This window comes from Gorilla gorilla, chromosome 18 (genome assembly GCF_029281585.2).
Source record: "Gorilla gorilla gorilla isolate KB3781 chromosome 18, NHGRI_mGorGor1-v2.1_pri, whole genome shotgun sequence".
Classification (NCBI taxonomy): Eukaryota; Metazoa; Chordata; class Mammalia; order Primates; family Hominidae; genus Gorilla; species Gorilla gorilla.
Genome location: NC_073242.2, coordinates 3,873,598 through 3,900,374, shown reverse-complemented (window position 1 = coordinate 3,900,374; position 26,777 = coordinate 3,873,598). Strand labels below are relative to the sequence as shown.

At 57.7% G+C, this 26,777-nt stretch overlaps 2 protein-coding genes across 25 annotated transcripts in view; one reads left to right on the top strand and one right to left on the bottom strand.

Moving 5' to 3' along the window:
- Nucleotides 1–990: 990 nt before the first annotated feature.
- RGS11 (regulator of G protein signaling 11) lies at nt 991–8,665 on the top strand. Of its 8 annotated transcripts, none has more exons than XR_008672438.2 (17): nt 991–1,107; nt 1,462–1,558; nt 1,627–1,677; nt 1,878–1,984; nt 2,695–2,746; nt 2,859–2,917; nt 3,124–3,200; nt 3,399–3,480; nt 3,955–4,023; nt 5,367–5,396; nt 5,476–5,537; nt 5,630–5,743; nt 5,846–5,961; nt 6,113–6,200; nt 6,283–6,421; nt 7,395–7,543; nt 8,030–8,665. XR_008672438.2 is itself a non-coding variant. In XM_019011662.4 (17 exons), the coding sequence occupies exons 1-17, from the start codon at nt 1,045–1,047 to the stop codon at nt 8,058–8,060; spliced, it is 1,320 nt and encodes a 439-aa protein (XP_018867207.3). In that variant the 5' UTR covers nt 991–1,044; the 3' UTR covers nt 8,061–8,665. The 8 variants fall into 8 exon arrangements, 7 of the variants coding, with proteins under 7 accessions (XP_018867207.3, XP_004056910.4, XP_018867206.2 ...); XM_019011662.4 differs by having other exon boundaries at nt 7,395–7,477; XM_004056862.5 differs by having other exon boundaries at nt 7,395–7,477; nt 7,597–8,665.
- Nucleotides 8,666–11,022: 2,357 nt separating this feature from the next.
- The window catches only part of FAM234A (family with sequence similarity 234 member A), a 32,804-nt gene continuing 17,049 nt past the window's right edge, over nt 11,023–26,777 (bottom strand). For 4 of the 17 annotated variants that reach the window (XM_019011656.4, XM_055364718.2, XM_055364719.2 and 1 more), the window contains 11 exons: nt 22,176–22,476; nt 17,506–17,622; nt 16,946–17,137; nt 15,592–15,722; nt 14,881–15,013; nt 14,553–14,682; nt 13,717–13,857; nt 13,344–13,419; nt 12,948–13,103; nt 12,403–12,505; nt 11,023–12,308 (listed from right to left, as the gene is read on the bottom strand). In XM_019011656.4, the coding sequence (XP_018867201.2) occupies nt 12,097–12,308; nt 12,403–12,505; nt 12,948–13,103; nt 13,344–13,419; nt 13,717–13,857; nt 14,553–14,682; nt 14,881–15,013; nt 15,592–15,722; nt 16,946–17,137; nt 17,506–17,622; nt 22,176–22,443 (1,659 nt within the window). In that variant the 5' untranslated portion in view covers nt 22,444–22,476 and the 3' untranslated portion in view covers nt 11,023–12,096. Of the gene's footprint in view, nt 12,309–12,402; nt 12,506–12,947; nt 13,104–13,343; nt 13,420–13,716; nt 13,858–14,552; nt 14,683–14,880; nt 15,014–15,591; nt 15,723–16,945; nt 17,138–17,505; nt 17,623–22,175; nt 22,615–22,968; nt 23,066–23,141; nt 23,236–26,777 lie in introns of all 17 variants that reach the window. The other 13 variants (XM_055364721.2, XM_063699841.1, XM_063699843.1 and 10 more) reach the window with 6 other exon arrangements.

Below are 26,777 nucleotides of genomic sequence, written 5' to 3'. Positions count from 1 at the left end.
CTTGAATTCAGGAGGCGGAGGTTGCAGTGAGCCGAGACTGCCCGGCGGGGCCTGAAGATCCTGGGCCTGGCTTGGGGTGCACCTGGGGGACAGGCATAGCCGTTGGAGGAGGGAGAGAGCTGGGAGTGGAGTGGGGCCTGAAGCTGGGCGGCCGCTGGTGAGACTAGGTGGGTGTCTGTTGAGGTCCTCCCTGCAGTAAAGCTCCTCTCCAACAGTGTCAGGGTGCCCTGGGCAGGGTTTCTGCCCATTCCCCAGCAGGCCCACCCAGGCCTGCGTGAAACTGAGGGAAGTGAGCCATGAGCCATCAGCCACTCTCCTGGAAGGACCCCCGATAAGGGACCCACAGCAGATGGGGACAGCTGGGTCACACTCTGCAGCAGCCACGTGCTCCACTGACAGCCGGCATCCAGCCCATGTAGAAAGCTGACCCAGTCTCTCATGCACCCTGCCCCTAACCAGCCACTGTCACAGCAACGTGTGCAGCCTTGGCCACAAGCATCGCAGGACACAAGGCCTCGGGCAGTCATACCCCTGGCCCTGGCCCCGGCCCCACAGCCAGGCCTCTAGTCCCTGAGTGTCCTCAGGGCCCCACACATAGGACCGGGGTTACAGTGGGCCCTAAACCACGTTTCCCACCCCAGTTCACTCTCCCTAGGGGTCTCCTCTACTCACGGAACCCCTCTCCGTCTCTGAACCCCCATCCCCTCCGCTGCCCTCCCTGAGACCCTCCCCATAGTAACCCCCCCTCCCTGATGAGCCCCTCTGCCTCTCCCAGAGACCACCCCCTGCTCCAGCTGAGCTGCATCCCCTCACATCCCCCCTCGGTCCCCGGCCCACGCCTCCACCCACGAGGGCCTCAGCGTCCCGGGACCTGGGGAGGGGGGGTGACTCGTTTGCCTCTGGGCCGTGGCCGTGACTCTTAGACCCGAACTGGGGCCTGGGCGACTCTGGCCTCGCGGCCCGAGGGTTAACCCCGGCGCGGCGCGGCGCGGGGCGGGGCTGGGCGGGACGCTCGGTCATCCCCGCCGGCCTCGCCCCGCAGCCATGGCCGCCGGCCCCGCGCCGCCCCCCGGCCGCCTCCGGGCGCAGATGCCGCATCTGAGGAAGGTGCGAGGCGGGTGGGTGTCCCGCCGTCCCCCGATTTCCCGGCGCCCGAGGCCGGGAGGGGCCGGAGAGCATGGGGCACGGGGGCGCGCGGGGCGGGGCGGGCCTGGGGCTGAGGCTCTGTGAGGCCGGGAGGGGCGGCGAGGCCTGGGGCCCCTTGGGGGGTCTCCCGGGGTCTCCCCGGCCCTCCCCGGCCCTTCCCGGCCCGCCCCGCGTCCCCGCCGCCAGCTGCGGCCTGGAATCCGCCGCCGCCGCGCGTTAATCTCCGCGCTCCCGGATCCGGGGCATCCCGGCCGGTGCCAGGGAATCAGGGTTGCGGGGGCGGCCAGACACCTCCTGACGACTCCCTCCGCCCAGATGGAGCGCGTGGTCGTGAGCATGCAGGACCCCGACCAGGGCGTGAAGATGCGGAGCCAGCGCCTGCTGGTCACCGTCATTCCCCACGCGGTGACAGGTGAGGCGCGCCCGGGCGGGGGTGCGTGCGCGCCTCGGCCTCCCTCCACCTCCGTCTCTCCCGTGCAGGCAGCGACGTCGTGCAGTGGTTGGCCCAGAAGTTCTGCGTCTCGGAGGAGGGTGAGCGCCCTGCCTCCCACTGGGCCCTGGGGTCACTGGGCTGGTGGCCTGGGCCTGGGTTTTCCTGGGGTCTGGCAGTTCTCAGAGCCCTGCTGAGCGCGCTCTGCAGGGGTGGGGAGCACATAGGGGAGGGGAGGCCCGGCTCGTCCCGCCCTCGCCGGCTTCCGCGGCCCCGCGCTCACCGTCCCACCCCTCCCCAGAGGCCCTGCACCTGGGCGCCGTCCTGGTGCAGCATGGCTACATCTACCCGCTGCGCGACCCCCGTAGCCTCATGCTCCGGCCAGACGAGACGCCCTACAGGTTCCAGGTCAGGCTCGGGGGTGCAGGTGGGAGCCGGTGGGACCCCCACCCCCACCCCCCCAGCTTACCAACTCGGGGAGACAGGAGGGGCGCCGAGCTTGCTGGGATTGGAGTGGGACTCCGCCATGTCACCGTGGGCTGGTGGTCCATCGCCCCCTCCCCAAAAGTCCTGGACCGCAAGTACCGATGTGGTGAGAAGGACCCGGCTGAGGGATGGAGCCTCAGTTTTCCTGGGGGCCACAGCAGGGCCGCACAAAGGGTCGTATGTGCAGAGGATTCTGCTGTCTTCCTGGGGGTCCTTAGGCCCAGGCCCTGAGGGAGGGGCTGTGAAGGCCTGAGGACAGCATTCCTGCCCTCCCTAACCACATCAGGGTCCCGGGCTGACCTGCCGTCGGTTGTACCCCTCCCCAGGCACAGACTGTGACTACATCCAAGACTTGTGCAGGCCCCCAGCCCCACCCCACCTTGAATGGGGGCTTAGGGTGACCAGTGAGGGAGGCAGTCCCTGAACAGGGCCCTAAGGAGCGAGTTGACCTCAGTTCTAGTTGGAGAGACTGGCCAGTGGTCAGTGGAGTCTCTGGGTGGTGGGCAGGCAGGGAGACCCTCAGACACCCCCTGCCCAGCCCAGGCTTCTTCCCAGGGAGGTCTGAGGGTGGGGTGACACTGGGGAGGCACAGACGCAGGAGTCCTGGACACCTTCTCCCTGCACCATGCCAGACCCCGTACTTCTGGACAAGTACCCTGTGGCCGGCTGCAGAGCTGGACTATGGTGAGCAAGGGGACGGCTGGCCCCAGACAAGTTCCCAGGACTGGGGGCCTCAGGGTGATGCCGTGAGGCAGGGCAGAGCTGGCCCCTCTGCAGGCTGTCCCTGTCCTTCCAGCCATCTACCTGGCCAAGAAGAACATCCGAAAACGGGGGACCCTGGTGGACTATGAGAAGGTGGGACCCCCCACACTTCCCGCCCCGGCTGGGTACAGCTGGAGGAACCCAAGCCTCACTCACGGCCCCCCGGGGCCTCATAGTTTACCCCAGAACATACAGCCCAGGCCCCAAAACCCAAGACAGTCCCCAAACCCCCAACTGCCCACACAGTCTCACTGGGGGCAGGGGCCGGGGTGACCCACTGGAAACCTCGCTGCCCCCAGGACTGCTATGACCGGCTACACAAGAAGATCAACCACGCGTGGGACCTAGTGCTGATGCAGGCAAGGGAGCAGCTGAGGTGAGGCCCCGCCCCGCCCCGCCTGCAGGCACCCAACCCAGGCTACTCGGGAAGCCCAGCCCAGGCCAGGCTCTGATGGCCCTGGGACCGTGGAGGGCACCCCTGGGTGTGGCTGCCTGCCCAGGTCCAGGCCTAAGGATGGGGGCGGAGGGTCTGCTGTGTGCAGGGCATGCCCTCAACTCGGCCTCCTCCTCCCAGGGCAGCCAAGCAGCGCAGGAAGGGGGACAGGCTGGTCATTGCGTGCCAGGAGCAGACCTACTGGCTGGTGAACAGGCCCCCGGTGAGCCCACCTGCGGTGAGGGTGGGGGTCACTGGCCAGCGCAGGGGTCAGCGTGCTTCCCTGACAGGCGCTCTCAGGACCACCATTTTGAGCCTGTGGAAGGACCTGCCTTGGAGCTCCTGGTGGGGGCAGGACGTTTTCACTTTGTGACTTAGTTGCATTTCTGCCAATCAGAACCCAGGTCTCCATCCCTAGACCACAGGACAAGCCAGCTTCTCTCTGGGCCCAAGGGCCTTGGCTACAGTGGGGGGACCAAGTTCACAGGCCGGGAGCAACTGGGGCTGTGGGGAGGCCCGGTGGACAGGCCATTTGGAGGTGGTGAGCAGAGAAGAGACAGCTGAAGGCTAGGTCGGGACTCTTCCCGAGTTCCTTTGAGTGTCAGTTTCCACATGGGGGTCTGGGAGGGGAACTTAGACTTAAAGGGGGTCAGCCACCGGAACTGCATCCCCACCTCATCTCGTCTCCCCTCCGCAGCCCGGGGCCCCCAATGTGCTGGAGCAGGGTCCAGGGCGGGGATCCTGCGCTGCCAGCCGTGTGCTCATGGTGAGCCCCTGCGTGCGTGCTGGCCGCCCTCTCACCCTGCACACCGGCTGCACCCTGCTGGACCCACCATGGCACTGCCCGTCTGTCCGTCATTTGGTCCACCCAGAGGGCACTTGGTGCAGCCTCCCCAAGTCCCTGCTCACTCCCGGTCACTCCCTGTTCCCCAGGTCCCTGCTAACTCTCGCTTTCTCTCCCCTCCCACCTGCTGCCCTGGGTGCAGGTAAGTGGAGTGGTGGGGACGAGGGGGCTGGCGGGGAGGAAGGGGGCTCTTCTCCAGAACAGTATCAGGGTTTGCTGGGAATTGGAGGGGTGACAAGCAGGGTTATGGCCTCTGACAGACCTCTGACAGACCTGAGCAGATCCAGCAACCTCCCTCCAGGTGGAGGCCTCCAGAACCAGAGGGACCAGACCAGAGGGAGCATCTGAGCCCCGCAGCAGCAAAACCCTTTGTTCAAACCTGTCCCATCCAGACCCAACATCTGGAAAGATGCACCTAGAACCTCACTGATAAAACTTCTTAAGTTCACGACCCTAACATTTCCCCATACAAAGCTGGTCAGAGAGAGCGGGGACGCAGGCCAGGACTCGCAGCGCGTCCGCCTCCTCCGCTCTGGCTCCAGTGAGGTGCCGACCAATGAACGTCACACCTGGTTCCCCAGTGATTCCCATTAGCAGTATTTCTCAACTATGTGTTGTTTAAAAACATAATTTAAGTACATTTGAAAATGTGACATATTAGGCTGGGCGCGGTCGCTCACGTCTCTAATCCCAGCACTTTGGGAGGCCGAGGCGGGCAGATTACCTGAGTTCAGGAGTTCGAGACCAGCCAGATCAACATGGAGAAACCCCGTCTCTACTAAAAATACAAAATTAGCTGGGCGTGGTGGCGCGTGCCTGTAGTCCCAGCTACTGGAGAGGCTGAGGCAGGAGAATGGCTTGAATCCAGGAGGCGGAGGTTGCGGTGAGCCGAGACCTCACCGCAGTGATGAGCTCACCACCGCAGTGGTGAGCACCACTGCACTCCAGCCTGGGCAACAAGAGTGAAACTGTCTCAAAAAAATAATAAAGAAAAAAAATGACATATTACTCACAATTGCAACTTTGAGAACCTGAGGGTTCCGTGGAATATTCCACAGATCGCCAGACATTAGGCCCCCAGAGGTCTCCTCGAAAGATCCCTGATTGGAAGAAGGGGCTCCAAGGGGCGGGACTGGGGGCCTGGGCCACCATCTCTGCCAGGTCTATGGGGCAGGGGCTCAGCCTGGGGAGGTGCCCTCCTGCTGGGGATTTTGGACCCCAGCAGGGGACCTGCATCTAACTGCAGCCCCCCTGTCCCCTTCTAGACCAAGAGTGCAGATTTCTATAAGCGGGAGGTAAGTTCTGGAGCTGGGAGTGGAGGGTGCCAGGTGCCTTGCCCAGCCCGGGACCTGACTCACAGGCCCCAAATCCTAGATCGAGTACTTCAGGAAAGCACTGGGCAGGACCCGAGTGAAGTCCTCCATCTGCCTTGAGGCGTGAGTGGGGTGAGGGGTGGCAGCTGGAGACCCCTGCTGAGTGCCCTAGCTCCTGAGGCCCCTCCTGCAACAGCCCCCATACCCCCTTCCAGGTACCTGAGTTTCTGCGGCCAGCGTGGACCCCACGACCCCCTCGTGTCGGGGTGCCTGCCCAGCAATCCCTGGATCTCAGATGACGACGCCTACTGGGTCATGAATGCCCCCACGTGAGCCCAGGCGGGGCAGCGGGACTGCGGGTGTGCTCCCAGCCTGGGGGGATGCAGGAGGGTCAGGCCCCACCCTCTCCAACAGCCCTGCCCTCCCCCCAGGGTGGCTGCCCCCACGAAGCTCCGTGTGGAGAGATGGGGCTTCAGCTTCCGGGAGCTCCTGGAGGACCCCGTGGGGCGGGCCCACTTCATGGACTTTCTGGGAAAGGAGTTCAGTGGTGAGAACCCCCCAGCCCCTGCTCCAGTCCCAGTGGGGAGGCTGCTGCCTGGGACCCCTCCCGCCTCGGTTTCCACCAGCTTCCTGGGAACCCCCCACCGGCCCTGGCTGCCACTGTCGATGGGATCCTTGACTGGGTGCCCGGCCCCCAGGAGAAAACCTCAGCTTCTGGGAGGCATGTGAGGAGCTTCGATATGGAGCGCAGGCCCAGGTCCCCACCCTGGTGGATGCCGTGTACGAGTAAGTGCTGCGTGGTGGGCACCGGTTGGCCAACGGGCAGGTGCACCCAGCCGAGACTACCCAATGCTGTCCCCACCCCTAGGCAGTTCCTGGCCCCCGGAGCTGCCCGCTGGGTCAACATCGACAGCCGGACCATGGAGCAGACCCTGGAGGGGCTGCACCAGCCCCACCGCTACGTCCTGGATGACGCCCAGCTGCACATATACATGCTCATGAAGAAGGTGGGTGCTGGGCCAGCCTGGAGGGGCGGGAGGGGTCATCCCAGATGGGCCTCCATGTCCCCACCCTCAAGGACTCTGTCCACACAGGCACTGCCCATGTTGACTCTGCCCCTGGGGAGCGCCTTCCCCACCTGGTTGGGGCCGCCCTGGCCGCTCTCCTGTCAGTGTTCCGTCCTGAGCCCACTCCGGGTTCAGACGGGCTGAAGGACTGGCCCAGATCACATGCTGAATAAGGGTCAAGCTTCGATCTAAAAAGTTTTGTTTTGTTTTCTTTTGTTTTGAGGCGAGTCTCGCTCTGTCGCCCAGGCTGGAGTGCAGTGGTGCGATCTCGGCTCACTGCAAGCTCCGCCTCCCGGGTTCACGCCATTCTCCTGCCTCAGCCTCCTGAGTAGCTGGGACTACAGGCGCCCGCCACCACACCCGGCTAATTTTTTGTATTTTTAGTAGAGACGGGGTTTCACCGTGTTACCCAGGATGGTCTCGATCTCCCGACCTCATGATCCACCCGCCTCAGCCTCCCAAAGTGCTGGGATTACAGGCGTGAGCCACCGCGCTGGGCCGGGATCACAGCCGTGAGCCACTCTGCCCGGCCGGGATCGCAGGCGTGAGCCACCATGCATGGCCTACCTTGTTTTTTTATTTGACTCCACAACCCTGCCCTCACTCTGTGGGGAACACGGAGCCATTCCTGGTTCCTGGTAATGGCTGAGGAGGTGCTGCAGTTTATTCCTCTACACATGGCCACCAGGGCTCTTGCCATTTTTGCTGTGACATGGCCCAGGCAGATGGGAGCTCAGGTCTCCCTGAGTCTGCCTTGGTCTGGGCAGGTCCAGGGTGGCTGCCTCCAGCACCCTGTCCGCCGGAGACTCTGTGGCTGGAGGAGGCTCCAGCCATGTTTGGCTGCCCCTTCGGGGGGAGCTGGCTGAGAGGTGAGGAGGCAGAAGGGTCAGGGGCTGGACGCTGTCTCTTGTAGGACTCCTACCCAAGGTTCCTGAAGTCTGACATGTACAAGGGCCTCCTGGCAGAGGCTGGGATCCCACTGGGGACGAAGAGACGGTGAGCCCAGGCAGTGCCCTGTGGCTGGCAGCTGCGGCCTAGGGGCTGCTGGGGCCCTTCAGTGAGGTGGGCAGGACACCAGCTGGCCAGCCTGTTCTCAGCCCCCTTCTCGCCCACAGCGTGTTCCCGTTTATGTGGAGGCCACGGCACTCGAGCCCCAGCCCTGCACTCCTTCCCACCCCTGTGGAGCCCACAGCGGCTTGTGGCCTTGGGGGTGGAGATGGGGTGGCCTAGCGGACCTGGCCCATCTGCCACTCTAGTCCCTGCAGCTCAACGTCCTGCGTGAATGCAGCAGCCACCCCCGTCTTGGCCCAGGTCCTGGGGGCTGCTGAACCCAGCACCAGTGTCCCCTTGTGCCCAGGGGGCCCAGTCTTGCTGTGGGGTGCACAGCCTCCCTCCCTCCAGCAAGCCCTCCCTGCCCAGAAGGAATGGGTCCAGGTGTGGATTCCCAGGGAGGGGGTTCATTGGCTCAGCTTGGCTCAGGGCAGCGCCTGTTACCTGAAGAGAGGTGAGACCAAGGCCACAGGGAGCTCCACCTTCTCTGGTCTTCAGTCCAGCACTGGGTGCCCATCCCCATCTCTAAAACCAGTAAATCAGCCAGCGAATACCCGGAAGCAAGATGCACAGGCGGGCGGCTTCCCACACACCCGTCACAAGACGCAGACATGCAGGTCTCGGCGCGAGCTCTGCCCCGTCCAAGAGCCTCTCCGCTGTCGCCCAGTGTGAGCCTGAAAGAGGACCCAAGAGAGTGCCGTGCTGAGGCTGCCTCGAGGTTACTGCCTTCCGGAGCTGCGCCTATTCCTCCCTCGCCAAACGCGTTCCAGAATTTGTCCACAGGTGCGCCGGCACCTGCTTTTCCACCTCGAGGCCGCGGCTTCCCCCCCAGATTTATAGACAACTCTGACATTGTCACCCCACTGACGAGGCCCCTGATTTCATAGGGTGGGTCCTTGCCAGGTGTCCCTGATCCTCCCTGCCCAAGCCTTCCTTCGTGAGCTGGCATTGCTCCCCATCCCCTAAGTGCCTCACCACTCCCCCAGACTGGGTGAAGGTACAGCTGGCTCCTTTCGGGGGTGCAGCTTCAACTCTCTCGGCAGTAGGGCGGTGCCATCCCCACCCATAGGGCTGGCTCACATCCAGTCACTCCCAACAGCGTCCAGCACACAAATAAAAGACCCTTGGGCCCTGGCTCTGAGCCCTTCCTGCTGTGGGTGCAGCTTATGGTGTGACTGTGCATGTGACACATGCATGGGTGTGTGTGCGTGTCCATATGAGGCATGTGGAGCACTGAGGCACACGTGGTATGTACGCATAGCATGTGTGATTGTGTGTAGTGCACGTGTGCAGGTGTACTGAGGCATGCATATGTGGTGTGGTGTGCACGTGTCGTGTGCATATAAGGCATGTGGAGCACTGTGAGGCACACGTGTGGTGTGTATGCATAGCATGTGTGATTGTGTGTAGTGCACGTGTGCAGGTGTACTGTGAGGCATGCATATGTGGTGGGTGCACGTGTCGGGTGTATGAGGTATGTGTAGCACTGTGAGGCACACGTGTGGTGTGTACGCATAGCACATGCGTGATTATGTGTAGTGAACGTGTGCAGGCGTACTGAGGCATGCATATGGTGTGTGTGCACATGTCGTGTGTGTGACGCATGTGTAGCATTGTGAGGTACACGTGTGGTGTGTACGCATAGCATATGTGATTGTGTGTAGTGCACGTGTGCAGGCGTACTGTGAGGCATGCATATGGTGTGTGTGCACGTGTCGTGTGTATGAGGCATGTGTAGCATTGTGAGGTACACGTGTGGTGTGTACGCATAGCATGTGTGATTGTGTACTGCACGTGTGCAGGTGTACTGTGAGGCATGCATGTGTGGTGTGTGCACGTGTCATGTGTATGACGCATGTGTAGCATTGTGAGGTACATGTGTGGTGTGTATGCATAGCATGTGTGATTGTGTACTGCACGTGTGCAGGTGTACTGTGAGGCATGCATGTGTGGTGTGTGTGCATGTGTCGTGTAGGATGCATGTGTGGTGCACATTGCATGTATGAGGTGTGCATGTGTATAGTACATACGTGTGAATGTATTGTGCATGTGATGTGTGCAGTGTGTGGTGAGGGAGGGGGCAGGTCCCAGGTGTGTGGAGTCGATGGTGGAGGAGGGACTTGACCCTCTCAGACCCAGGCAGCAGACTTGGGGCATTTGGTCTTTGGGAGGAGACAGCCAGGGGCACTGTGCTCTGGTGGGCTAGGGTGAGCAGGGTAGTGTGTGGGGACGCCTGCCCTCCAGAGGGGGAACAGTGAGGAAACTGTTAAGGAAGCCTTTGGGGAGGGGCAGTTGTCCCCAGCCTGCCCTAAGGCCACAGAGCTGCAGAGGGCATGGCATGGCATGGCCCAGACTCTCTAGGGCCCGCAGTGACCACAGGGCAAGAATCCCTTCTTCACAGTCTGGGGGTGCAGCCTGTTCCTGCAGGGAGGGAAACTTCTGCCCATCAGCAACGGCACCCCTTGGCCCAGCCCCTCAACTCCAGCTTCTCAGGGTGGGGCTCATGGCCCTGCCCACCCCTCCATGGCCAGGGACACAGCTGCTCCTCTGACCTGCAGGGTGTCCCCTCCCTTTGGGGACCCCCTGCACTCCCTCCCATACTGTCAGGGGGCAGCTCTTGCAACCCCAGTGAACCTTCCCTTCTCCCTCCAGCCCACCCTGCCCGCCTGGCGGTTCTCACTTACAGGACGCGTCCGCAGAGCCCTATGGCCCTTTCATACTCAAGGCCTTCTGGGCTGGGTTACTTTTCTCAGGGACAAGAGAACCGCTTCCTGGCACGAGGGCACCCACCTGTTCAACGTCATCCCCCGCATCCCCCTCCCACACCTTGGAAGGAGCAACGGGAATAAGGTTACGCCTGTGCGGCTCTGATGCGGGGCTTTTCACACTTGCATACATGGCCGTGGGACAGGCCTGCAGGGTTCTCTAAAGCCCCCGCCTGCCCCTCACTGCTGCCACACCCTAAGCTGCGTCTCCGGGAAGCCCCTGCCTGCCCCTCACTGCTGCCACACCCAAAGCTGGGTCTCCGGGAAGTCCCTGCCTGCCCCTCACTGCCGCCACACCCAAAGCTGGGTCTCCGGGAAGCCCCTGCCTGGGCTCCTCTTGCCTGCAGGGTCACCAGAGCTCACCCCGGCCCTACCATCATCCCTTCACACTGGACTCCAGCCAGCCCTCAGACATCACGCGGTGCCGAGGCCACTATCTGTTCCAGGTGAGAGCACACCCGCTTGCATGGGGCCAGGGTGCCCAGCTTGGTGGGCAGGGGTCCTCAAACCGGAGACCCCCTGAGGCTGTCAAGATTGCTGGGTGCCCAGTTTCTGACTGAGCAGGTCTGGGTGGGGGTGCTCGCCTCCTCGGCAGCCCTCCCCACCCTGACCCAGGCTGGTCAGCAAATTCCTGGTCACTCCTCCAGGAACAAATCCATTTGACTACTTAGGGAGCAGACAGACAGGCAGACGCACACACGCTAGGCTCACACCTGACCACCGGGGTTTTTCAGGCAGTGCAAAAATGTTTATTCTGCTTTCTTCCTTAGTGGGTGGGTCATCAGGCTGCTTTGGCTACGAAGCTCAGGCTCTGTGACCTGGGCGGCCCGAGCAGTACAGAGCACCATGGCTGCCCTTGGGCCTCAGGAGCAGCAAGGCACAGAGGTGAGTCCTGCATCGGGTGACACGGCGTGGGCGTGTGAGCACCGGAAGGGGAGAGGCAGGCGCTTGCCATGCCTGGGGCACGGGGCCTCTTCAGGGATAGAGCAGCTCCAGTGTCTACTGAGAGGGCACAGACTGACCCAAACACGCATTCCACAGCCAGTTCCTTGGGATATTCACAGCACATGCAGCCAGTAGACAGCTGCAACACCACTAAGGACACCTGTGAGCGGCCACGGGCTCAGCTCCAGAGCAGGCCCCACCCATCCTGCTGGGGGAGACCCTTACTCCAGGCTTCCTCACAGGACCTGGTCAAAAGAACCAAGTCACAACCCCCATGCTAGAGGATCCCCCTGTAGCTCCGGGAAGGGCTGCGAAGCTGGAGCTGTCTCAGGTTCCCGTTGAGGCCCAGTACCCTGAATTCCATGACTCCTTGGGGGACAGAGCACAGGAGGGAAAAGGGGAATGGACTTCTACAGGATGGGGTGGGGGACGGCCTGTCCCGGCGACACCCTGGTTCTTTCTACGCGATGGCCGCTCTGGCCTGGGGAGAAGCTGGCAAGGAGAGGGCACCGGGTAAGGATGGGGTGCTGCACGACCCAGCTCTGCCCAAGGTGGCCAGGGAGACCACTATGAAGGCCGCCTGGTGTGAGCGGGACCCTGGTGGGGTGCAGAGTGAGGCCCCGTGTGGGGACTCAGGGAGGACGCTGGGCGGGAGAGAGGCCCAGGGTGTCCCCTCACCCATGCAGGTCCCTGGGTGTGATCATGGAGGACTGGTAAGGCCGCTGCTGCCCAGTGGCGACCACCACCAGGGTCAGGAGTGGGGGAGTCAGTGCAGAGACCCAGGGAAGGGCCCACTTCCCAGGACGTTTAGTGTCAGCAGGCGGAGTCTCTCCACAGGCTCTGGCTGGCGTGCCTCTACGCCTCACTCTGGTACCGCAGCCGGGAGAACCGGTCCCTGATGGCCTGGTCACTGTCTGGCACACCCTCACCCAGGCGGACCACCCTGCTGCTTGGGACAAGGTCCCGCACCTTGTGCTTGATCACAGAGACCAGGCCGGGTGCCTCTGAGTCTGCCGGGCCTGTCAGAAGGATGTAGGCAGCGTGGCGGCTTGGCTCAAACAGGACGGCTGCAGGGTGGGGGACACAGCTGTCAGGGCGGCTCAGGACCAGCCAGGGCAGACCCCGCGGAACACCCGGGTCCCTGGCCGAGGCTGCACTCACCGTCGAAGGCGACAATGTGGGTAGAGACATTGGCCAGCTCCAGCAGCACGCGCGGCAGGGTGGGGTGGAACATGTACAGGCTGTGCCGGGCCTCCCCGGTCTCCTGCAGCGAGAACCAGCAATGGACCCCACGCCCTTCACTGAGCACTCCCACAGGACACTGCTGTCAGAGTGACCGTGCCTGGAGCTCTATGTCTGCTAGGGGCCCTATCTGGGTCCCCCAAACGCCAGCCCCCAGCTCTGTGGCCACCTCCCAGGTCCTCCCGCCCCACCTGGTCCTGACACTGGTCCTTGCCGGCAGCCACTCCCTTAAGGACATGGCTGTGCGCGCCCCTATCCACCGAAGGCCATCAGCCCCTTCTCGCTGGACTCCTCCAAGGTCACTTTGCCTCAGCTTGCACCACCTCATCCTGACTGTCACTGGACTTCAACTTATGTGAGGTTGCCCAGGCACCGATGAGCTTCTGGGCACTCCCTGGTGGAGCCCCAGCCTGGGTCTCTGGCCCCGGCTCCCAGCATGGCTGCTCCGAGGGTGGCTCCCGTACCGTCTCACTGGTGCTCCCCAGCTCGTGGAGGCCCCAGAAGAAGAAGGCTGAGCGGTGGTCTGCGGTCGGCAGGCTGGCAGACAGTGGACCCCCAGGGAGGCTCGGGAGGGCTAGGCTACACAGGACGGCTCCAGTGCCAAGGTCCAGAAACAGGATCTGGGGAGGGAGGGGACACTGTGGGGGCCAACGTGGGGGCTACCGGGAAAACCTTGAGGCTTGCACAGGCACACGTGCCCTCAGCCATGCCAGCCCTGGAGGCAGATGCTCTGAGGGAGGCAGAACCTTCTCAGCAGCTCTGAGGGCAGCAGCCTCCTGGGCCGCAGCCCCGTCTGCTTTCAGACCAGTCTATCCTCAGCTAAAAACAAAGGTGCCACCTCCGAAGGAAGAACAACGAACCTGTCTGTCGGTGCCAGTTCCGTTTTCAATGACTACAGCCAAGGTGTCTGGTTTGTAGCGGCCGAAGATGGGTTTTCTGGAACAATATGGAGGAAGCGCTCACGAGGGGTCTCAGTGAGGAGACTGAGATGAAAGAAGCACCCAGGAACAGGTCCGCCCCTCAGTCTCCCATGGCCACATCTGGACCAGGGCCCAGGACACGGAGCCGACATCTGGGGCAAGGGGCAAGTACCAGAGACAGGCAAGAGGCCCAGGCAGCAGCACACGGCCTCCGGCCCCAACCCCAGCGCTGTCTCCTCGCCAGCCAACGGGATGTGCCCGGGATGCCGGGAAGGGGTGCAGCACCTGTGCGGTCCTTGGGGAAACCCCGTACCTCAGGACATGGGCTGCCTTGGGTGTCCAGCGAGGCGTCAGCTGCTGCCCGTCCAGCAGCACGAAGGCCTCTGAGCCCACAAGAAGCACATCTGCACCGGCGTTCCCTGGGACATGCATCAGGTAGCGCACTGCTCCAGAGCTAGACAGGAGAGTGGGAGAAAGGGGCGCCAGGTCCCCGGGGCGGCCTCAGGCACCCAGTGGAGGCTCTGGCACCGCTCGTCTCAGGGTGCTCCTCTCAGGCCCCCATAACCCGTTTCTCAGTTCTACAGCTTGAAAAGAGAAAAGCTGGGCACGGTGGCTCATGCCTGTAATTCCAGCACTTTGGGAGGCCGAGGCGGGTGGATCACGAGGTCAGAAGTTCGAGACCAGTCTGACCAACATGGAGAAACCCTGTCTCTACTAAAAATGCAAAAATTAGCTGGGCGTGGAGGTGCGCACCTGTAATCCCAGCTACTCAGGAGGCTGGGGCAGGAGAATCACTTGAACCCGGGAGGCGGGGTTTGCAGTGAACCGAGATCGCACCACTGCACTCCAGCCTGGGGGACAGGGCGAGACTCTGTCTTAAAAAAAAAAAAAAAAAATAGAAAAGAGAAGAAAGACCCCCACTTTCCGTGGAGACAGACAGGCACAGCGTCGGGAACCTTTCTTCTCTTTACTCGGCTTTTATTTGACCATTTCTCACATCTGAGCCCAGGGTGACCTTGCGGTACCCCCAGCACCTCCCTGCCTGTGGCGCTGCTCTGAGCTCCACACAGATTGTCCGAACACTGAGGCAGGGGAGCAGAGCCATGGGGTGGGCGCTCTGCATGGAGAAAGGCTGCGGCCCGGACCCACCTGTGGGAAAGCATCCTGCGGGTGGTGGCATTGAGCATGCTCTCCCAGTGCGGGTCATTCTTGAATGGGCCGTCGCTCCCGGTCACCTTCTCGTAGAGACCCTTCACAGAGCAGCCGCAGAGGGAGCTTGCTATTCAAAACACAGAGGGGCCTGAGGTCACCAGGGTCACGCTGTGAACCCGGACCAGGAGCACGCAGTGCCACATGGAGCCAGGCCCCTGGGCTTCCTGACTCCAGCACCTCGAGAGCAGAAGCAGGACCTGAGGAGCCGCAGAGCAGTCATGCTCCACGAGTGAGGCCGGCCAGGGATGTGGCAGAAACAACGTACCGCAGGGAAAGAGGATGTAGTGGGCACCTGTCCTGGTGACGTGAAGGAGGAAGCCACTTTCCCCGTCCACACCAAGGCTGCCTCTGAGGCCAATCTGGTGCCCGGTGCTGCCGGAGTAGAGGTGGCCACTAACCTGCAATGACACAGGATGACACAGGAAGAGAGGGACCTGAGCCTGGGGCTGCAATGACACAGGGCCCAGGAAGACAGGTACCTGAGCCTGGGGCTGCAATGACACAGGGCCTAGGAAGAGAGGGACCTGAGCCTGGGGGCGGGGCACTCTACAATGGGAGATGTGGAAGGGTAAGGGGCCCACAGGCTCTTGGTTTTGAGGAAAGACAGGCTGACATCAGAGAGTCTGCCACGATGGTCGGTGCCTCCACACTGCACGGGGCACATGAGGCAGGCAGGGCAGCCCCAGTGCCTCACAGGTGCTCCCAGCCCTCAGAGCTTCACCCCCAACACTGCAACAGCACAAATGGGAAGTGTGTACTCCACCGTTCTTGGGGAGGCCCCAAAGCTGCCTGGTAGAGGTGGAGCCCCCTGAGTATGCTGGGTCTATGGGAGTTGGGAACGTGGGGCTCTGGGCGAGTCCCCGGCAAGTGGTCAGACCCGAATCCTGTCTGGGAAGTGGCAGCAGATGGGGAGGTAGAGCAGGGCCGTGTGGCAGGTGGCCTCGTGACTTGGGAGGAGAGCCAGGCTGGGCTGTACCTCCTCCCGCTCCTGGGTGAGAACCAGCAGGTCTGGGGCCCCGTCGCCGTCCACATCAGGCACCTGCAGCAGAGGGCTCAGGATGGATGCATTCCCGCTGAAGCTGCTGCTGTGGTTCCACAGGGTTTCCCCTAGAATCAAGCACACGGTCACGGAACGTGGCCCTGAGTCCCCTTCAACAGCAGCCCGGCAACTGCACGGCCTGTGACAGGCAGGCTCCTGTTGAGGCGTCACCCTCGTGAGCCCACGGCTCACCGCACACTCAGAGCAGATGCCAACAGGAGAGGAGGGCGGCATTCCCGTGCTCGTGAAGGAGCAGCACGTGGAGGTGGTGGACACACGTCCTGCCCGTGTATGGAGACTCGGTGGCAATACGCCAAACACCGAAAGCCTCATTCCTGGGAACCGCAGAGGTCCCCCTTCCTTTTCTCCTATCTGCGTGTCCTGGAACCTCTAGGGCCCATGCTGACCCTCCCGCCCGAGTGGATGAAGCCTGACCTCACCCACCTCTCGAAGCCCCTGCCTCCTGCTGGGGTTGCAGGCGTGCCCTTGGTAACATGCAGGCCCCAGCTGAGAGGCCCCTTCGTCTGCCCTCCACATAGACGGCAATAATGGAGGTGTGCACCCGGAGGCGGATCTACTGACCACAGGTCCCCGTGCAACTCCTTACGCACATACAATCTCATCCAAACCTTTTTTTAAAGACAGATTCCTTGATTCTTAAAATATTTTCAGCCTGCTCTTTATTCTCCTCCATATCCTTAAAATGACAGCTTGTAAGGGAAATATGAACATTCACCAAATCTAGGCACAGAATTCTTCCAGACCGCGATGAGGTGCAAGGAGCCCACACACACACATGGCCCCGCGCACCACGCGTTCTTTCCCTCGTGCTTCCACGAGGCCGGCTCCGCTGGGGCTTGGAGACCTGCACCCTCAGGCTTAGGGGCACTGACAGGCCCCGATCTCCCCTGATGGGCCAAGTGCTGGTTCATGTTCTGGGCTCGCCCTGGGCACTGCCACTACTGACACCCCAGGAGCAGCCGGGGGCCAAGCTGCTCCTCCTCTCTGCTACCCCAAGGCAGGTGACATCGGACTGCCCCTGTGTGTTACAGCCCACCAGCAAGGTGTAACGGGAGGTAACAGACACAGTGCAGCTGAAGGCAGCTGAGGCGCGTGCCTTCCACACGCTTGCAGCCTCACTTGGAGGTTCTCCCCATAACCTTCTTTCCCATCCAGCCACCCTCAAGATCACAGGGCTGAGCCTCGTCGCGGCCTCCTGGCATTGGCCCTCAGGGTGAGGTGGCTCAGGTGAGAGGCCCTCAGTGAGAACCCCGCTGCCTGGCTGGCCTACCTGTGAACAAGCTGACTGCAATGAAAGAACTGGGTCTGCCCACAAGGATGCAGGCAGAAGGTGCCTCACTGCCTCTTGGCTGGGGCACAGCACACTCCACGAGGGCTACGTCTTGGGCCACAGGTCTCTCCCAGAGTGTGCTGCCGTTGGCCCCCGACACAGCAGCTGCAAAGGTGCAGGGAGAGGAAAAGCCTGTAGGGAGAGACACCGGCACCTCAATGTTGCAGCATCCGGGCAGGCAGGCCGGCCAGCCCCAGCATGTGCTGTTCCAGGTCTGTCTTCCTCACACCTCTCCTAGGCCACAGCCCCTCCCTCCCAGGTGGATCTCCTTTATCTTGCAGGCTCCCGGGGCTCTAATGCCGACCCCGGGGCTCAGTGGCTGGGGCAGTGCTAGGACTGGGCTTCCAGGCCTCTTTTTGGTCTGCCAGGAAGGATGACGAGATGGGTTCCAGAAACACCACCATCTGCTTCCCCCAAACACTGAAAGCGAGAGGGTGACCCAAAATGACGATTCCTCTTTCTACAGGGAGCTCCGCCTTTTTCATATAAAATGAAATTACCTTCGTCCACACAGGATCGGCTGAAATTGTTGCTGCTGTTGGTGTTTTTATAAAGAAAAAGAACATCTTGGATCCTGTCCCCGTTTATATCATCCACAGCCAGAAAGTCATAGATAACTGAAAGAGAAAACCACAGACTATACTCCGCGGGCCATGCCTGGTTTCCAGGAACGATCAGGTCTAGCACGACCTACTTCTCTGCTCCATGGAACCTGCCACTGTGAGGGCACCCAACAAGGACAGTGGCTTCTACCTCACTAGGATGAGTAATTTCCTTCCTGAACACCAGGGGGTGGACAACAATGCCTAGCGTTAACCTTCAGAAAGGAACAAGCAGGACATCTGGGCATTAAGAATTGGATGTTCTGGCACCTTCTGTTCAGGGATAAATCCCTCCCTAGACCAGGGGGCATCTAGACAGTCCACACTCCATACTCGTCAGGGTTTACACTTCCTTTCATTCAGAGACTCAAGTGATAAACTTTATGCCCTAAAATCAAACACCAAAAGAGTGAAGTTGGCTGGGCGAGGCGCCTCACGTCTGTAATCCCAGCACTTTGGGAGGCCGAGGAGGGCAGATAACGAGGTCAGGAGATTGAGACCATCTTGGCCAACGTGTGAAACCCTGCCTCTACTAAAAATACAAAAAATTAGCTGGGTGTAGTAGCGCGTGCCTATAATCCCAGCACTATGGGAGGCCGAGGCGGGTGGATCACCTGAGGTCAGGAGTTTGAGACCAGCCTGGCCAATATGGCGAAACCCCGTCTCTACTAAAAATACATAAATTAGCCAGGCATGGAGGCGGGCACCTGTAATCCCAGCTACTTGGGAGGCTGAGGCAGGAGAATCGCTTGAACCCGGGAGGTGGAGGTTGCAGTGAGCCGAGATCATGCCACTGCACTCTCCAGCCTGGATGACAGAGCAAGACTGTCTCCAAAAAAAAAAAAAAAAAAAAAAAAAGACTTCATTGAAACTAAAAGCTTTTATGCATCGAAGGACACTATCAAGAGAGTGAAAAGGCCGGGCGCGGTGGTTCACACCGGCAGTCCTAGCACTTTGGGAAGCCAAGGCAGGCGGATCACTTGAGGTCAGGAGTTTGAGATCAGCCTGGCCAACATGGTGAAACCACGCCTCTACTAAAAATACAAAAGTTACGGCCAAGCGTGGTGGCACGTGCCTGTAATCCCAGCACTTTGGGATGCTGAGGCAGGCCGATCACCTAAGGTCGGGAATTCGAGACCAGCCTGACCAACATGGAGAAAGCCCGTTTCTACTAAAAATACAAAATTAGCCTGGTGTGGTTTCAGCTACTCGGGAGGCTGAGGCAGGAGAATCACTTGAATCTGGGAGGCAGAGATTACGGTGAGCTGAGATTGGGCCATTGCACTCCAGCCTGGGCAACAAGAGCGAAACTCTGTCTCAAAAAAAAAAAAAAAAAAAAAAATTAGCCAGGCATGGTAGCCTGTGCCTGTAATCCCAGCTACTACTTGGGAGGCTGAGGCAGGAGAATCGCTTGAACCTGGGAGGCAGAGGTTGCAGTGAGCCGAGATTGCGCCATTGCACTCCAGCCTGGGGTAGAAGAGCAAAACTCCATCTCAAATAAATAAATAAATAAATAAAAATAAATTATTTTTAATTTTTAAAAATGGGCAAAAGACTGCAAGAATAGACATTCACCAAAGAAGATGCAACAATAGACATTCACCAAAGAAGATGCAAGAATGGCTAAAACTCATACGAAAAGAGGGACCCAACATTTTCAGTCACTGGGAGATTCTAATTCACACCCACTAGCATGAGTGTAATAAGACAGACAATAACAAGAAACTAAAGGCCTCCTCAGCATTGTAGTAGGAATGGAAAATAGTCAAACGGTGCAGTCGCTTTAGAAAACAGCTTGACAGCTCCTCAGAAAGTTAAACATAAACTTACCATAGGGTTCAGCAATTCCACTCCTAGCAATCTACCCAAGAGAAATGAAAACACATCCACACGAAGATCTGCACGTGAATGTTCACGGCAGAATTATTCATAAGAGTCTCAACTGAGAGCCATCCAGGTGATCGTCAGCCAACCCTCCCAGGAGCACTGCTCAGCAACGGAAAGACACAGACAGACCACGACACGAACGAACGGCAAAACATCATGCTAAGTGAAGGAAGTCACACTCCTTCACTTACATACTGTATGATTTCACTTCTAAGAAATGTCTAGAGGCCGGGCGCGGTGGCTCACGCCAGTAATCCCAGCCCTTTGGGAGACTTAAGCGGGAGGATCATCTGAGGTCGGGAGTTTGAGACCAGCCTGACCAACACGGAGAAACCCCATCTGTACTAAAAATACAAAATTAGCTGGGCGTGGTGGTGCATGCCTGCAATCCCAGCTACTCGGGAGGCTGGGGCAGAAGAATCACTTGAACCTGGGAGGTGGCGGTTGAGATGAGCGGAGATTGTGCCACTGCACTCCAGCCTGGGCAACAAGAGCAAAACTCCGTCTAAAAAAATAAAAAGACTAATCTTTGGAGACAGGAGACTAGGTTGCCCAGGGCTAGGAGAGGAGGGAACAGGGAGTGATGGCAAAGGTAATGAGGAATTTTCTCTTTTTGAGACAGGGTCTCCCTCTGTCACCCAGGCTGGAGTGCAGTGGCGTGATCACAGCTCACTGCAGCCTCAACCTTCCAGGTGTAAGTGATACTCCTACCCCAGCCTCCCAAGTAGCTGGGACCACAGCTGCATGCCACCACGCCTGGCTGATTTTTGTATTTTTTGTAGAGATGTGGTCTGTGCCCAGCCTCTTGAGGAATCTTTTAGGGATGATGGAAATATTCTAAAACGGAATTGTACTGACAGCTACATAACTCTACAAATTGACTACAAATCACTGAATTGGGCCAGGTGTGGTGACTTAACGCCTGTAATCCCAGCACGTTGGGAGGCTGAGGGAGGAGGATCACTTAAAATCAGGAGTTCAAGAGCAGCCTGGCTAACATGGTAAAACCCAATCTTTACCAAAAATACAAAATTAGGGCCAGGTGCTGTGGCTCACGCCTGTAATCCCAGCACTTTGGGAGGCCGACGCGGGCGGATCAGGAGCTCAGGAGTTCGAGACCAGCCTGACCAACATGGTGAAACCCGGTCTCTACTAAAAATACAAATATTAGCTGGGCGTGGTGGCATAGGCGGATCACGAGGTCAGGAGATGGAGACCATCCTGGCCAACATGGTGAAACCCTGTCTCTACTAAAAAATACAAAAAAGTAGACAGGGGTGGTGGCAGGTGTCTGTAATCCCAGCTACTCGGGAGGCTGAGGCAGCAGAATGGCATGAACCCAAGAGGCAGAGCTTGCAGTGAGCCAAGATCGCGCCACTGCACTCCAGCCTGGGCGACAGAGTGAGACTCCATCTCAAAAAAAAAAAATTTTTTTTGAACACAAACTGACCCTAAGTGAGGTTTCAACGAGAAACCCTATTGATGGCATTGGAGAAGCCCTGAATTCTCTGCCAGGAAACACTGAGGCTGTCAGTGCTCACACCCACTGACCTGGGTGACTGCAGCTGCTGTTCTCCTAGAAGCAGAATGTCCTGACTAAGGCTGATTCCATTGCTTTTCGTAACGGCCAAGACTCCAGAATGGCAAGGTCAGGAGACAGGAATGAATGCCTGCTTTCCTTTCACTAACCAGGATGTGAGCTGGGTCACCCTAGCAAGACTGGACCATGCGAGCTGGTGCGGCTTTTTTACATTTTATGACAGCCTTCTCTCTATCTTTCACCCACAAGCTCTGTTTCATTAAATTTTTTAATTTAGAAAAGTACCCAAATGGGCTACTTTTGTTTATTTACCCAACTCATCCTTCCTAAAAAAGGGAGAACTGGCTGGGTGCGGTGGCTCACGCCTGTAATCCCAGCACTTTGGGAGGCCAAGGCAGGCAGATCATGAGGTCAGGAGATCGAGACCACCCTTGCTAACACTGTGAAACCCCGTCTCTACTAAAAATACAAAAAATTAGCCAGGTGTGGTGGCGGGCACCTGTAGTCCCAGCTACTCGGGAGGCTGAGGCAGGAGAATGGCGTGAACCCGGGAGGCGGAGCTTGCAGCCAGCCGAAATCCTGCCACTGCACTCCAGCCTGGGTGAAAGAGTGAGACTCTGTCTCAAAAAAAAAAAAAAAAAAAAAAAAAAAGGGCGGGGGAGAACCGAGGCCAGATGTGGTGGCTCATGCCTGTAATCCCAGCACTTTGGGAAGCCGAAGTGAGCAGATCACCTGAGGTCAGGAGTTCAAGACCAGCCTGACCAACATGGAGAAACCCTATCTCTACTAAAAACACAAAATTAGCTGGGCGTGGTGCTGCACGCCTGTAATCCCAGCTATTTCGGAGGCTGAGGCGGGAGAATCGCTTGAACTCCGGAGGCGGAAGTAGCGGTGAGCTGAGATTGTGCCAGTGCACTCCAGCCTGGGCAACAAGAGCGAAACTCCATCTCAAAAATAAAAAGGCTGCTCTATCACTCCCTAAAACTCCGGGAAAACCTTGGACATAGAACTGGCAGCCACTTGGGATTGATTCACTGTTTAAAGGCCACTTCTAGACTCTCAGACACAGTTCTGCCCCCTCCGCCCCATCCCCTGGGAAGAGCTGCTTTGGACCCCACTGGGCGGGGAAGCCGAGGCTCACCAGCGGCACTGTAGTCTATCCTCCACATTCGCTGTGACGCCGGCCGGTCTGGACACGGGATGACGAATGAGACGACGAACACCACAAAAAGGCAGAGAAACAATGAAAGAAAAAACGCCGCCGCTCGGCACCGGGAGAGCCGGGACTGTGGAGGCGCGCTTTTCACGCTATCCTCATGTTTTGATGGATTTCCCAGATTTTCCTGCGATTTTCTTTCTTCATTTTTCAAGGGGTGGATTTCGGCTTCTAAGTCCTTGTGGTCCAACATCACGGGCACATCCCAAAGTTTAACTCCTGGTCACTGTGTCGATAAAGCAAGAGGTCGGCGAGGCCAGCAGTCCCACGGCACAAAGCTGCAGCACAGAGGGCTCTGCTGGCGTCGGCTTCTTGGGGACTGGCTGCAGCTCTAACTATCGGCCATCAGCCCAGGAAATAAAAGCTAAATAAATGTTTAGGGTGTCAGTCTTAACAGACTATACTTAAGAAGGTCTCTAATTAGTGTGGAAAGGCGAGTTAGCTGTGGAGGGCCAGCAGGCAGGAACTATTTTCATCCAGAACACGCTAGTGCTTCCTGCCTGCGGAACCCAGGAAATGCTGAATGAGCTCCAGGGCAGTGCTGGGCCAGGGCTGAGGGCGCTGAAACCCACACCCAGCATGTTAACTAAGCCCCACCTACTCAGCCTCTGAGCATATCTGAGCCACCTTCCACCAGCCTCAAGCACGGATGGAAACGGTGACCCAGGTGCGCACACATGGACTCCCTGGAGGGCCACAGACCCAAAATTCAAAGTACCCGGAGTGAAGATGGGCTCTGGGCGGGCAGGCTTGCACCTCCCTAGCTGTGTGACCAGGACATGTGCTTTGACTGAACTGTGCCTCAGTTTTCTTATCTGTAAAAGAAACAATATCTACTTTAGAAGCCTAAGGATTAAATAATTAAATGCAGCCGGGCGTGGTGACTCACACCTGTAATCCCAGTACTTTGGCAGGCCGAGGCGGGCGGATCACGAGGTCAGGAGATCGAGACCATCCTGGCTAACGCGGTGAAACCCCGTCTCTACTAAAAATACAAAAAATTAGCAGGGCACGGTGGCGGGCACCTGTAGTCCTAGCTACTTGGGAGGCTGAGGCAGGAGAATGGCGTGAACCCGGGAGGCGGAGCTTGCAGTGAGCCGCGGTCACGCCACTGCACTCCAGCCTGGGCGACAGAGTGAGACTCCGTCTCAAAAAAAAAAAATTAAATGCATATAAAGTACTTATAAGATCATATGAGACACAGTAAACATTCAAACACTACCTAATTATTATTAAAATATGTTCATGGATAAGCAGAGACTAACTAGAAAAAAATAAAATATATTCAAACAGAAGTCCGCAGGGGAGGACAGGGGACAGCTGTGTTGAGTGAGCTCGGTGCTGGGAGTAACTTCTGAGCCCCGATTCTGAGGGGAAAAACATGCCCTCTCCTTCCCCTGGTTCCTGCTGGCCAGACCGGGGGTGGATGTGGTGGGGAAACTGGCAGTCGATGTCTTAGAAATCAAAACGGAAAACACATTTGAAGATGGGAAAGGCACAGGGCCCCTGATATCTGCCAACCACCACCACCCAGCCTGAGCTGCTTCGACTGTATTAAACGAGAAAAAAACAAACTTCCATTTTGTCTCAGGCAAGATTTTTGTTATTTTGGTTCCTTTTAAACAACCAAACCGATGTCCTAACACATCATACTGAGAGACTGGACGTGATCATGCAGATTTGAGGTAAAACCTTCACCTACCCAAAAAGGAAGTCAACAGTTTACAGCAAAGGGAGGGGTGAAAGATGAAAGAAGGCGTGCGGAGGTCAGCGAGGGAACGCGAGGAAAAGCTGAGCTGAAAGCCGCACCCTCTGGGGAAGGGTCAGGAAGACAGAGAGATAAGGGACTGCTGGCTTTTGTTTTAAACTGTTCACTCGGACTTTGTCTTTTCCTAATTCTCTAATAAAAGTAATTTACTTAATAACCTGTGTATGACACTAGAATGGCTTTAATTTTAAAAGGGAAAAACGACGAGTCTGGGTGAGGACGTGGACAAATCGGAACATCGTACGTTGCTGGTCGGACTGTAAAATGATGCCGCTGCTGTGAAAAACAGTCTGGCAGATCCTCAGAAAGTTGAACACAGAACTACCATACTCTCCAGCAAGTCCAGTCCTAGGTGTACACCCACAAGAATTAAAAACGGAGACTTTCCGGCCGGGCACAGTGGCTCACGGCTGTAATCCCAGCACTTTTGAGAGGCTGAGGCAGGCAGATCACACGGTCAAGAGATTGAGACCATCCTGGACAGCATGGTGAAAACCCCATCTCTACTAAAAATACAAAAATTAGCTGGGCATGGTGGCGGGCACCTGTAGTCCCAGCTACTCGGGAGGCTGAGGCAGGAGAATGGCTTGAACCTGGGAGGCAGAGGTTGTAGTGAGCCAAGATCACGCCACTGCACTCCAGCGTGGGCGACAGCGAGACTCTGTTTCAAAAAAAAAACCCAAAAAAACAAAAAAAACAGAAAAACAGAGACATGGCCAGCACGGTGGCTCATGCCTGTAATGCCAGTACTTTGGGAGGCCAAAGCAGCAGGATCCCTTGAGGATTGCTCGAGGCTGCAGTGAGCTCTGATTATGCCACCGCACTCTAGCCTGGGCAACAGAGTGAGAACCATCTCTTTTTTTTTTTTTTTTTTGAGACGGAGTCTCATTCTGTTACCCAGACTAGAGTGCAGTGGCATGATCTCGGCTCACTGCAAGCTCTGCCTCCCCCGTTCACACCATTCTCCTGCCTCAGCCTCCCGAATAGCTGGGACTACGGGCGTCCGCCACCATGCCTGGCTAATTTTTTGTATTTTTAGTAGAGATGGGGTTTCACCATGTTAGCCAGGATGGTCTCGATCTCCTGACCTCGTGATCCACCCGCACTGGCCTCCCAAACTGCTGGGATTACAGGCGTGAGCCACCACGCCTGGCCAAGACCCCATCTCTTAAAAAAACAAAACAAAACAAAAAAACCTGGCTAGGCATGGTGGCTTATGCCTGTAATCGCAGCACTTTGGGAGGCCGAGTGAGTGGAGTGCTTGAGCTCAGGAGTTTGAGACCAGCCTGGGCAACGTGGCGAGACTCTGTCTCTACTAAAAATACCAAAAAAATTAGCTGGGTATGGTGGCGCTCGCCTGTGGTCCCAGCTACCCAGAGGCTGGGGTAGGAAGATCACTAGAGCCCAGGGGGGTGGAGGCTGCAGTGAGCTGAGATCACGCCACTGCACTGCCACCTGGGTGACAGAGCAAGACCCCGTGTCAAAAAAAATAAAATAAAAAAAACCCCACTGCAGAGGCTCAAACAAAAACTTGTAAATAAATGTTCATATTGATTCATTATTAACAACAGCCAAAATGTAGAAACAACCCAGATGTCCAACAACATATGAACGTATCAGCCGGGCGCAGTGGCTCACGCCTGTGATCTCAACACTTTTAGAGGCCAAGGTGGGAGGATCACGAGGTCAGGAGTTCGAGACCAGCCTGGCCAATATAGTGAAAGCCATCTCTACTAAAAATACAAAAAAACTAGCCGGGCATGGTGGCGCTTGTAATCCCAACTACTTGGGAGGCTGAGGCAGGAGAATCACTTGAACCCAGGAGGTGGAGGTTGCAGTGAGCCAAGATTGCACCATTGCACTCCAGCCTGGGCAATAGAGGGAGACTCCTTCCCAAAAACAAAACAAAACAAAACAAAACAAAACAAAACAAAACAAAACATGAATGGATAAACAAAATGTGGCCTATCCATAATACAGTGCATAATTACACCATAATGCAGTGGTGTGTTTTTCAGCCATGGTAAAAACTAAAATTCTGACACGTTATAAAATTATGCTAAATACAATGACTAGGATACGAAGGTCCCCTGTGGTGTGAAACGCCCAGAAAAGGCAAATCCACAGAGGCAGGGAGTAGACTCGTGGGTGCCAGGTGTGGAACAGGGAGAGTCGGGAATGACTGCTATGGGCTGTGGGGTTTCTTTGTGGGATGATGAAAATAGTGGTGATGGTTACAAAATGCTGTGATTATACCAAATGTTACTAATGGCAAATTTTATGTTATGTACATTTTGCCACAGTAAGAAAAAATGTGTGCATTCTCCTAGGTGCTGAGGCTTAAGTTTTAACATCTTGGAAGTCAGAAAAGGTGTGCTTATCAAAGGCAGTGAGTTAGAACACGGAAAATCAAACAATGAGTCATGACCAAGGACCTCATTAAACCCAAGCAGCTGGCATGGGGGTGGGGAAGGCAGGGCATGGGTTGTCTAGAAAAGGTAACTAGGGAAAAAGCCAGCAACAGAACGTAGGAGTGTCTCATTGCCAGGGCCTGAGGGGCTGGGGCCAGGGCTTGAAGAAGAGGAGACAGCCATTAATTCAGCAAATCTAGCCACCATGTCCCCAAGGAAGGGATGTGTGAAATGTTTAAAACATAGATTCCTGGCTGGGCACGGTGGCTCACGCCTGTAGTCCCAGCACTTTGAGAGGCCGAGGTGGGAGGATCACGAGGTCAGGAGATCTAGAGCATCCTGGCTAAC

Bases quoted from the DNA above. Each gene is read 5' to 3' on its own strand.
- RGS11 (XM_004056862.5), top strand. From the start codon at position 1,045: ATGGCCGCCGGCCCCGCGCCGCCCCCCGGCCGCCTCCGGGCGCAGATG. The intron at 1,985-2,694 runs GTCAGGCTCGGG...GCACCATGCCAG, and splicing joins AGACGCCCTACAGGTTCCAG to ACCCCGTACTTCTGGACAAG. The intron at 3,201-3,398 runs GTGAGGCCCCGC...TCCTCCTCCCAG, and splicing joins CAGGCAAGGGAGCAGCTGAG to GGCAGCCAAGCAGCGCAGGA.